Source organism: Pleuronectes platessa, chromosome 16, assembly GCF_947347685.1.
Source record: "Pleuronectes platessa chromosome 16, fPlePla1.1, whole genome shotgun sequence".
Classification (NCBI taxonomy): Eukaryota; Metazoa; Chordata; class Actinopteri; order Pleuronectiformes; family Pleuronectidae; genus Pleuronectes; species Pleuronectes platessa.
Window position 1 is genome coordinate 12790095 of NC_070641.1, and position 12512 is coordinate 12802606.

At 44.9% G+C, this 12512-nt stretch overlaps 1 protein-coding gene across 3 annotated transcripts in view; it reads right to left on the reverse strand.

The window, feature by feature from the left end:
• Positions 1–12512, reverse strand: part of rhbdf1a (rhomboid 5 homolog 1a (Drosophila)) — a 29410-nt gene that overhangs the window by 10854 nt on the left and 6044 nt on the right. The window contains exons 1-3 of one of the 3 annotated variants that reach the window (XM_053443777.1): positions 2389–2595; positions 722–866; positions 486–625 (exon numbers count right to left, since the gene is read on the reverse strand). In XM_053443777.1, the coding sequence (XP_053299752.1) occupies positions 486–625; positions 722–838 (257 nt within the window). In that variant the 5' untranslated portion in view covers positions 839–866; positions 2389–2595. Of the gene's footprint in view, positions 1–485; positions 626–721; positions 867–1698; positions 2110–2388; positions 2596–12512 lie in introns of those variants that run through there. The other 2 variants (XM_053443778.1, XM_053443776.1) reach the window with 2 other exon arrangements.

Here is a 12512-nt window from a genome sequence, read left to right on the forward strand (position 1 = left end):
AAAAGAGAAAAGACAACAACAAGGCAGTGAGAAGGAAAGGTGCAGCTGGACAGGGGCTGTAGCCATCGAGCAGAGAGAGCAAAGCAGACTGTTGTATTTTCATAGAGGTTAAAACATTAGGAAAGTTCCAACCGGGCAGATGATACTGAGGTTGTTAATCAGAAACAGCCATGCAACTGGTAAAAGGGTAAGGAAAGCAGAAACACTGTAGACGTGTGGAAAAGTTATGCAATGGGACACAGGGAGCTAATATTCTCCATTTACTAATTCTCATGAATCTTATATAAAGTTATAAATTACAACATTTTATTCCATAAACCAACACACACACACACTCTGGTCTACCTGATGTAAGCAACAACACTACGTGCAAGCTATATTGCCAACATAACCTTGAAGCTTAAGATGTGGAAAGAGTTCATTCTATATCACATCAATATGTCCAATATATTGAATTAATCCAGTGTACTGCCGGCTGCTTGTACCTCTTTATGGTCTGAGTGATGGATGATTGGCGTTGCAAGACAGGCCGCCGGGTGTCGAAGAAGTCCCGGGGCGGGGACTGGAGGTGAGAGGTCTCCACTGGCATGCTGACACTGCGCAGGAACCCCTGCCTCTTCACGGGCTGCACGAGACATGACACAAGTGAAAGGTCAAAAGTGAAAACGCAAGTCGGGACAGAAATGATGTTGAGAGGGGTGACTCGGCAAGAGAAGAGCACCTGAACAAAAGTGGGATGCTCGTCCAGTGACATCTGAGCTGTGGGAATGTCCAGTCTGAGCCAGGGAGGTTTCTTCCTCTGCAGGCTGCTGGTGCTCTCCCGCCGTGGTTCAGCCATGTTCTCTGTCCCAGCCCAGGCCTGCCAGCTACAGAGACGGAGAAAATGAGAAAACCATGTTATTGAAATGCGTTTCACACGAATTAAAAATCACATGTCATCTTAGGTAACGGTCGTCAAAACACATGATCAAAATCGTATTGCTATTTTTGCAGCTGAAAACATGATGATTACAATGATTTGTGCTGCAGAATCGCTTCACAAGAGGGTGCTAAGGCCCCTGAGTTGAGTCAAGCATGGGCGTTCACATCTGTCTGTTCATTAGAAAGTCAAGCAAGAACTCTCTACAGTTGCTGAATACAGTTCACGGAGCCGTTTACAAAAAGCAATAAATACTCGAGCTGCAGTGTGAGGAAGTTTTCAGTCTTAAAAACAGAATCCCTTCATTCTACAGTTAAAATCAAACCTAATCCCTCTCGGTGGTTAAAAGTCACTCTGCTTCCAGAAGGCATTTACCAGAGTCTAATGACTGGGCATACATTCCCATGACGGGGCGTGAGGACCACAGGAGGTGCACAGTAAACGTCAGCATCACACAGCCTGCCCGCAGCTGCAGCCTTGTTATCACCACCCTTACGTTTTACTGTCCCACCGCCTAACCTCACCTCTCTGGGCCTGCTGGTTCATTTCCTGTCGTTTTCTTCATTCCCATCATTCCCACTGAAATGTGAACTCCTTTACCTTTCAACAGCATATAGCCACTACTCTCCCTTCAAATGATGGTAGTATCTCACACACTTGTTATGGTTTTAAATATGTTTTACTCTACAGACAAGACCAAATATACAAAATAACTAGAATTTCACTAAGTAGAGCGCATAACCCTAAACCCAACCCCAACCCAAAAGATAAAACCATACCCTCCTTTGGTGGAAGGCCGTCAGAAATAAACAGCTTTCTGCAAAGCAGAAATGCAAAGTGGGCCGTCTCCTCAGCTGCTGAGCCGTTACAAAAACAAACAAGTTTATTTTGTTCTGCCTTCCTGTCCTTTTCCTGTCTCATTTACTCAAAATGCCTCACAGAATGGCATCGTCACACAGTCATTAAGTCACATCCGGGGGTTTGAGCCCTTGAGCAGCCACAGCAGGTCACGTCCTCACTTCTCTAGTTACAGCTCTTTGAAAAAGAGTGAAAATAAAAGTCCACGTCCAGCGGCCACATCTGCTTTCTGTTGCCATTTAGACACACCACAGGCTTCTGTTTTAGCCCAAGTGATGATGGGAAGCGTTGTCGGTGTATCTCGGCAGGGACAGAAGGAAAACCTCAGAGCTGAGGGTGCAGCAGAGGTCATCACCAATGTGTTAATATTTAAACGCGGTCCACGACTTGCTGACAGCTATTTCTCAATTCACCGGTTCACAGAAGGACAATGAAAGATGATAGAAGCAGAAAAATTAGCAGTGGTGGAGAAAGTACTCCGACATTTTACATAAATGACAGTACAAATAAATAGACAGAAATGTACTTGAGTATAAGTACACACTAACTTTCAACTTGAGTAAAATACTTGCTTTTAAATAAGTATAAGTATTCAAAGTAAAAGTACTTGCCAAGTGTATCCTATTCCCTAATGCAACGGTCTACTCCTTCATTATGGCTGAGTATCAGTGGTGGTCTCCTCTGAATCCATTGGAAGTTATTGAAGGGGGCGGGGTCTAATGTTACCTACCCACTCTGATTGGATCAGGGGTCCAACTCGCTGTAAAAGTAACTTAAATCTACTTAAGTAAAGTACAGATACATGAGATATATACTTAACTTCAGTAACTAAGTAAATGTACTTTGTAATATCCCATCGCAAAAAAACGAGTTGGGTTGTACAACAGTCTGCATTGTAGTTGTCATTACAGTCTGTTCACTGTCAGTCTGGGCAGTTTCTAATAGGCTTTTATATTGAATGTTGTTTGACCTCCAGTGACATTGTCTGGACTGTGATACCAGATTAGCGGAGCAGACTGGACTCCCGCCAGTAAAGTGACACTTTGAAATCCTGTGTCAGTTTGACCCAAACATTCAGTGTCCGCATGACTTCACTCGTGATTGAAATTTCATTATTCATTAAAAAAAAAACTAAAAAGACTGCAGAGTCATGGACTTCATCTCTCTCGCAGACTAACGTTTGAGAAATGCAAATGTGACACCAGCAACTCAGCTTGTGCACAAGTTACTGCTGCAACAGGAGCACGCTCTCTCTCTCTCTCTTTGTCTTTGCCCCAGGCTGGACCACCCGACATTTAATTACTTTTGCCATTAGTCCAATCAGTAATGCTCCTGATACAGGCCAGATCTGGGAAAGTGTGGGGGGACAGAAAAGAGGACAGGGCAGCTAGAATACCTGCTTTTCCGCCTTGATTAACAGTGTTTGATTGCTTCGGCCCTGGTTGCTCCTATTCGCCCGTCGCTGCAGCTCTGCCTCCAGAGAACGAGGCAGCGATGGGTGGAAGCAAACTAAACAACTCCCATTGTTCCTGCGCCGAGCGTCTCCCTGGGCATTCAGCTTTTCTTTTTTCTACTTTCTCCCACTCATCTCGTCCGTACTTACACATGATTACTTCTTACAGGCGATTAAAGGCTCCTCTATTTGCTGTCTACTTGATTGTCATATTAAACCCAAACAAACTATTAAAAAAAACATTAAAAGCGATGTTAATGAAATGAGACAGTGGCTGAAATATCTGACTTTCAATTAAAGCAAGACCACCGCCATTACTGAACATCTGTATCCCCCACACTGTAGACTCGTAAAAGTTAAAACGACAGCCGAGGCCAAGGCTTTGAAAGTCTGTCTCCCTCACTCTCTCTCTCGTCCTCCTCAAAAAAACATGGCAGCTGAGCTGGCACATGCCGGCGACTCGAGCCTCAGGAGGAGTTTTGCTGGAGCAGTTGGCGTTGTCGCTGCAGCCACGACTGCCACCGACTCATTTCTCACTGCGAGCATCAAATGTCATCTCTCCAATGAGTGATAACCAGACATCCAATGCACCAGAGAAGCTAGTCCCTGTCTGAGAAAGACGTGATTTCACAGGACGGACGTCCTTCTCAGGCAGATGTCCTTAGGGGTAGGTGAGCTGATTGAATTCTGTGTTTACCATCGATCAAGGCTGGAGGATTAGTCCTCCCATGACACAGCATGTGTATCTGTTCATGGTCAAGTTTGACACTAAAAGAAAATCTGTCTAAAAGCACCCGCTTCATCAGACAGGACTATACTATTATTAAAACTATTCAACCCGACCCGCTGCTTAGCTAATGCACCATGATATCTTATCTCTGTCTCAAGGTTATTGGGCCTTTTCCATGTCGCATGGCAGCGATGCGAAGCGTGTAATAGTTTCCCACAGTGTCAACATTCCCTGCTTCAATTTGAGGCTGACATTCTTCAGTCCACCATGACTTAATTCAGTTTCTTCAAAAACATTTGTTTTGACTTGGATTCACATCTCGCAGAGGGGGAGAAAAAAACCACACCCATAACTTTGGACTGCGCCTCGCGAGAGATTGGCTTCCTGCTATCGCTTGGTCCTTGTGAGAAACGAACACTTCCTACTCAATCACGAGACCCATGACAATCCTGCATGCGCATGAATTGTTTTTTCATTCTGAGGGGAGACAGTGGCCCTCCTCTCCATTATTCCTCTCCATTAGGCAGTGGAGGAGAGACAGACAGGCGGATAACACACAGAGGACGAGCTGGTGTCTCTCCAGCTTCAGGGATGTCCAGCAGGCCATAATTACCGGGGTTGACAAGCATAACTCGGACTCTCTGTGTCCGGAGTGCTGAACTCTATTGTATTATATTCTACATACAAACTCCAGCCCAATGAAGTTCTCTGTGTCATCATTGATACAATCACTTGGTAAATGGCCTCCAGTCATGCAGAGAAAGGCACTGGCTTGTGACAACAGAGGTCCAGCTCTCTTAGGTGAGGCTTAAAGACAAAAAGAAGACAGACTCAGTGAATGATTCTCTTAGAACCACCTTTGACATGCTGGTGAAAAAGCACAGGCTTTGTTTTGTGCAGCATAACTAGTTTTCTGAGTTATGCTTCAAATATGCAGAGGGTTGCAAGAGAGCACTGGCCTCCTGTTTGTCATTCATCATAAATTAAACAGTGATCTGGCTCTTTTATGCTGAAGCTGTCGGCATCAATTGGCTACAGTTACCGTTTTTACAATCTCCAGCTCCTAAATGAAAATTAAGTGCTCATTCCTGTGCCATTTAATCTGTTATAAAATATTTTTTATTATCAGACATTTCTGAGATAGTCCTGTGCATTCTCCAAATCGTCTCTGTCCAGGGCCAGCTTGAATCTCAATGAATGCCTTACCCACATTCCTCAAGATCCCAGGCTGAAACATAACCACACTGAAATGGCAGAGCAGGAAACCACATGAAGTCTAACCATTACGGACATGAGCCTGGCGAGTTTTCCGGGAACTGTGTGTACTCTGCTGGTGTACACTGCTCTACCGGAGCTGCAGCGCGCCGAGGGTGGCTGACAGAGCTGTGTCATTGAGGTTGACAGAGCCTTAGGTAGGGTCCCTGCTCGCCCCCGGCAGGAATACAGGCAGGGTGGACAGTGGAGAAGAGGACTCACTGCTTCACATCCATGATGGGTGACCTCATTAAAACTGGCTATAGTGAGAAGTCCGGATACCTCATTCTTGAGAGCCACAGAGCTTCCTGGCCGCAGGCCTTCGTTCCTCCTTTCCCTCTTTCATCCTCCCTTCTGCATGTCCCTATCGCGTCTACTACAGGTCAACTCTTCCACCACTTCCGCTCAAATGATTACTATTTAACAGCGAGATTCTCAATATTGATTGATGTCATTATAATTCAATGCAAATCTAATATTGTACCAGGTTGACTAACAGATAACTGTTTTCCTGAAAACCTGGTGGCACAAACTGGTTGTTCTGGATGTTTTCCTCATGCCTACACAGTTAGTCATTTACTATAAAGGCTCCTACTATCCATTGTTCTTTAGTCTCACTCCTTGCTGCAGGCGAGGCCTGACTCAGGAAACTATGGAGGGAAACAATGCTATTCAGGCAGTTACTCTCCTAATCTAACGTATATTCTGCTCTCCTCTATTAAAAGACATGCAAACCAAATCAGAAATGCTCTCTAGTGAAATGCTGTGCACAGCAGACACACTCAGTGTTGCAATAGAGAAATCAACCTCAATGCAGTGGAGTTCCTATAAATGGGATTTCGTAATGATGAGCAGAAACTCGTGACCATGCAGTCACTTTAGTGAAAGGGTGGAGGCCTTTGTGAAACAATATGAAGAAGCAACAGATCTCGCATTTCACCTCATTATATGATCCAAACATAAACCATTTGCCCTGAACAACACAGTGGGCGTGTGTGTCCTGTGGATCCTGCAGGCATCTGAGGCCCATCTGCGAATTAACTGCAAAAATATGCGTTTGATATTAATATAGCACATTATGCTTCAGACCACGATGAATAAAGAAGCTGGTGTAATTGCAAAGATACTGATACTTTCATTTGAGCGAGGAGAAGAAGAATCACAGAGGAGAAACAGGCGACTAAAAATAAATGTGTTATACTGCAGGGCAGACGTTAATACAAGGTGACTTCACCAGTTGTGGATGATATACACGAGGAGGTAATTAGGGCATTTGTATGATGTGTGTCTTCTTTTCAGGCAACAATGAAAACAGCGAGTCTGACACATGGCTCCTTTTGCACACATTGCTGCCCTACACATATGACATTGAGATGTGCAGGCGTAAAGCCTCTCAGCTCTCTCCATCTCCCTTTCCACACATCTCACAGGGTAGAAAATACGCTGTGAAATACAGCCGCAGGCCGCAGACCGGACTGCAACTTAGCACCAGTAAAGCTGCCGTCATCGAAATGACCCGACCCATGTGACAGGGTGGCATGCCATACCAACCCTTACGACATTAAAAAAACACATACACAGAGAGACATCAGAAATACCCCTCGCAGCTGACCCCGAGATCGAGTGTCCTGGCTCGCTCCGGGGACGGCACGGTGGGTGGGGCTGCTCTGAATGGCAAGGTGGGAGATTGAGACTAGGCGTGGATGGTGGGCCCAGCCAAGAAGGGTGGAGCAGCGTGTTATCACAGTGGTCCAGGTCTCTAGCTCAGGCTGGCAGGATTTTACAAACAAGAATCAACGCTTTAGTCCCAGTAGTTTCATTCCAGAGTGAAAGATTCGTACCAGGTTGATTGCCAGACTGCCTCACTGTCACAACAGTGTTTACTAAATGAAAGGATTGGGTGCCAGAGACATGAATAGCTCATGAAAGTATAAATGGCCCTCGAACAGCAGGCTGCATGCGTGTGGTGTATTTTTAGAGCTCCATTGCAGATGATCATCGGCATGAAACCGTAGACAAACACAGAAACCATCGTGCTTCACATCTCTGGGTTCTCATAAAAGCAAACATGTCCACACCTCTCAAGAGCTGTGTGCATCAGAGAAGTTTCATAAAACTGCTTCCATTAATATCCGTGCAAGATGCAATATCTGGATCCGCCATCGAGCGCCATGCGATCCCTTTTCTCTACAGAGCCTTATATTTCCAGGCGGCTCCAGGTCCTAGAAAATTGCATTTGGTTATTTTATCAGGACGAGACCCAGACTTTCATCGTGCAGCAATATCCTGCACAGGAAATCAATATGAAGGAGAGGTGAGATGTGTTAACAGTACACAGACACCAGCCCAAATAACTACTTTAATATCAGCGTGTTTACAAACAGAACATCAGATTGGCTTCTGCACAAAGTTTCCTTCCCTTTCTGAAACACAGGTGAAACATTATTACATGCGTAGCTAATTCAGCACTTGAATTATTTAGTGATTCTGCAAAGGTGAATTATTTACTACACACTTCCTACTGGAGCTTCTGTGCACATTGGCTGAGGCCCACGAGCCAAAGCGGCTGTGTTCTCAGCATTGTTAGCGGGGGGGCTGTTTCTGCTCACGACGGCTGACAGCATAGGCCTGTCTTCACATCAGTGGAAAAATAAACCTCTCTAAGTAAATCTGTATCATATCACAGCCCGGAGTTGTGTTTGTGCCTCTAATCTCGAGGAAGCAGCTGAGAGTAAAAACTCCCCCGACGCGGGCTATATATACCTCACACTCCGAGACAACTAGATAAGGTTTTATACATAACAAGAGGTCTGTGTGTATACTCTGCAGCCACTTCGGTGGGACCGGGTAACACCCTGCTGAATCAGCTCACCCGCGACCACTCTGGGATGTTGATAAGTTGTTTGTTTTAGGGACTCCAGCTGCCAGACCTGAAACCTAGTTGTTTGCTGTAGTCGCTTCTCATCAGCTTCTCCTGCTGTACCCTACACCGAATCTCACCGTGATGGAGAAATCCAGCAGCAGCTCCTGAAACCCACTGCACAACACATATCCACACTGAAAGAGTACGTGCATGATGAAAAAACGCTGCGGGCCTGGTTAGAGCTGCGTGCTGAGGGCAATTAATGAAATTCAACGAGATACTGTGATACTCCACAGGCCCTGTCCCATAATCTCAGATGCTGGGAGACGACTGGCGGCGGATGTTTAAGATCTACAGGGATTAAATAAAAACAGAGCTGTCGCAACACATCTGGCTTGTATAATCTGCTGTTAGGGTTGAGAGAGGCAGGTGGATTAAGCCAAGAAACTGTCCACACATTACCAATGAAATAAATATATTCAATTCATAGTGTCTGTCACATCATTTGTAAATTTACAGAGGATGACATGCTGTCTCATAAAGCTTGGAGCCTTTTCCAAAGGATGGAAACAGTTGTTTCTCCATATTTAATTTCTAAATTAGCCAAGGGTTGTCAAAACACATCAAAATGATGCTCACATTATTCACCATAATTAGGAAATCAATGATATTAGTGTCAGACTTTCTTTAACCTTTCTTTGCCCGGCCGGGCTTTTACGCAAGGTCTTACAACTTACGGCTTAATAAGAGCCTCTGCTTTAGACAACAAGGGGAAGTGAGCCGTCGACCTTGCGGAGCCCCGTCCACCCGAATGTGGCCTGAGACTCGAAACAAGCAGCGTATTGTCTACGGGAGGTTTGACATTCTCTCGGTAAGTAAGAGGAGAATCTCACATACAGCGTGTCCTAACAACATGTGATCCCCATCGAAATAGTTTCCACCATGATATCAGCCTGAATCAAGACGACAAAAGGCTGCATTGTACGGCCTGATGTCGACTGGGCTGAACAAGAGCAGGCTGAAGATTTCATTCCTCCAGCAATGGAAATGATGCACTGAGCAAATTCTCTGCTTCGGATAAGGGAGTTAACTCCATTATGTTTTCGCAAAGACCTCACATTGGAGATTAATGGTTGAAAACTATAACTGAGCACCAGAGGCTGTCAGGTTGGATCTGATCAATCAACAGGATTAAAAATACTTCACAAAAGGCACGCCGTGGGCTCTGTCATGTCACATCCTCTGTGTGGGGACGACCACCAGCGTAGAGTGAGGTCAGATTACAGCTTATTTTACTGTGGTGCGCTCGGAGGAAGGAAGTGCGGAGCAGAGGAAGGGGAGACGTGCAAACGAAGGCAGGAAACACGCCGCAGACCGAGCGCATTCTGCGTGTCCGGTCCACACGACCACGGAAACAACAGACTCTTGCTCACATGCACAGGAACACATCCACGCGGCACACGTAAATACACACATCCCATCTCTGGCCATGATAAAGCACACATCACCGTATGAAGGAAAAAAAATGTTTGCCTGAGGCCCTCCGCCCACTCCAGCCCTGCAGACAGAGAGCGACATCTCAGGGTACTGTGACATTGAAGCTGACACATCTTGTGAAGGCAACAGATGAAGTGAGGCTTGTCGCTGTGGGACAATGGGAATTAGCCAAATTAGCTTGGATTTAAGCAGGGTGGAGAATGGAGGCTGTCTAGTCTTCGTGACAGAGCTTTTCAAAGTCAACCCTTAAATTGCAGCTTAAATTGCTTTCTAGAGGCCATAATAAACGAATCATGAAACTGAAATCATGTTAAATTATACCATACTTTTAAATGTAGCTTCTCAAGCCATGAAGTAATCCATGAGTGGATGAAACGCACTAAGTCTACCTGTGGTCAAAATCAAACCCACATATGTGTACTAAATACAGTGAGTATAAACTTAAGCATTTAAATGCAGCATGGATAAAAAGACAATAAACAAGAATTTTCTTCCCTTACATTGGTCAAGTTGGAGTGAGTGAGTTGGAAAACCCCTCTTCTTCTATTACTGCCCTGAAGCCGTCGGCCTTTCAGGTCCACAATTACTTTCTAAAAGCAGAGTTAAGCAAACCTGTCACATCAAAGAAGGGTTTATATGAGGTGATAATGTCACTTTGAACGTTGTAGACTTACTTTGCCATTCTGTGAAATACATATGTGTTAAGAGCCACTCAATTTCAACTTGATAAAAATCATTCAATCAAATATTAAAATATTGAAACTGTCGATTAATTTATTCTTTCAATAAGAAATTTCTTTTGACTCTGTAATTTGACTAAACCTTCAGGTCTAATAAAGATTTTTTCTCTTTTAAACATCACATTTTAAACACATTACCAAAAGCAAATCCTCAGATGGAACCTTGCAACCTTTTAAGAAAATGTCTTGTTGAAACAGCCCTGAGGTCAGATTATTGATTGATTTTCGATACTGAAGGGCTTTTTGATTACATGTGCATATGCACACGTGGGCGGGTGTGTGTCTGTGAGTGTGCAGGGCAGATGTGGATCAGGCGAGGGTTAACAGCCAAGGGAAGAACGGGGAATCGCCTGAGGTTATATCAGCAGCCTCCTTTTGCAACAGAACACCTTTAGTGTCACATATCACTGTCGCACAGACACAGGGTCTGCTCAGGATGTCATGTATGACTTGGTTCCTTACAAGTCAGAGGATTTTATTGTATTTTTGCAGAGGCAACATCCACAGAGTCCCCGATTATACTTCCCCTCTCGATCGGAGGGCGGGGTATTAATTTCTGTTCTACACACACACACACACACAACTAGGTCATTTTGAACAAGATCGCATATTTAAATCTGTTTTATCTGTTACACTGTTAAAATTTGTCTCACAAGCACAAAGTTGGGCCTGACTTACGGCAGATAAAAAGCTTTGACAAACATATAAGGGCTTATTCACAGCCGCAGTGTGTGCTCCAGATCTTGCTGCTGCATGCGCTGGGAAAAAACACACAGATCAACCCCACGTACATCGACTAGAGCCGACACCTCTGCTCCAACCATGGTGTGAGAAAGGAGAAGGAAATGAACAATGTATGTTTCTTTCGTTTCCAAACCACAGGGGAAATCTGTGGGTGAACCGGTTACTCACTGTCACCGTGGTGGGACACAAATGTGGGTCACGAGGCGATTTGGCAAAGGCTGTGAAGAACGTCGATGGTGGACCAATGACTCAGATAAATATGAGGTGAAATGACGGTCTCTGTGTCACCACAAGTGAGAATCATTCATCGGGGAGCCACATTTCTATGACAGAACATGTTACTATGTAGATGCTACTGTAAACACCTGCTTTGATAAAATAGAACCCTCAACAGAAGCAGCAGGAATACATGAAATCTAACTTCATCCATTTTATAGAATAACTAGTGCAGTGTCTGTTCTCAACCTGCCTGTTTGGAATGGTAATAGTCAGTTTGGCCTGTGGTAATACTGGTTGCAGGTTTCTTTTTGAAACTGTAAAAGTGACTTGCAGCAATTGAGCCGCAGCAAGCAAAGAATGTGCTGTTGTCGTGATTGAGCGATGACTCCCAGTTACTTCTGCTGCAGAGCTCTGGCCCGCCTATTTATTCAATTATTTTTTAATGTAACCAAATGGCACCAAATTCAACAGTGCCATCTCTTGGGCCGTTAACAATACACACACCAAGTATGTACACATACAGTTCTTGAGCCACATGCAGACCGACAGAGAGATTTCTGGAACTGATACAAAACCTATTTCCAAGATTTTTATCTCCCAACCCACCATCCACTTTCATCAAAGATATGATCCTCTCAAGCTTGGAATCTATGCAGGTTACTACGGTCGAAGGGGAAGCACCCATGGGAGAATCCAGAGCCGGAGCCTGGGTCTCTGCGCTGTGATCAAGGAGGGGTAAAAGTGAGGATTGGGGAGGCAGGAAGAAGGAAGAATGAAGCTGTGCAGCTGGGCCCAGAGATCTGTGGAAAACTCCCAACAAAGGCACAGGAAAACTGGGAAGGCCGGGGCAGGTCCTCTGGGACGGTCGCAGGCCCAGCGAGGGGGAGGCCTCCTCACTCCTGACGCGCCTGAAGAAAACACAGACTCTTTGTCTTTGGAAATAAAGTCAATTTTTCCCCCCAAGGTTACCGGGACGCTTCCTCGCTGTGCTCATGGTTTGACAACCCAGGAGTATATTGTCATGCAGGAGCGACAAATGATGGGGAAATAAAACATCGGCGAGGAGACAGAGAGTCTGATTCAAACAAGATGAGAGAATAAAAATAATAAATAACACTGTCGAGTCCCAGAGTGGGAGTACAAACTACGACAGGCTCCAGGAATAAATCACGTCTGATTTGCATTACTTTTCAAGTTTTTTTTGCCTCCATCTGAGTGAACATGCTTCACAGCAT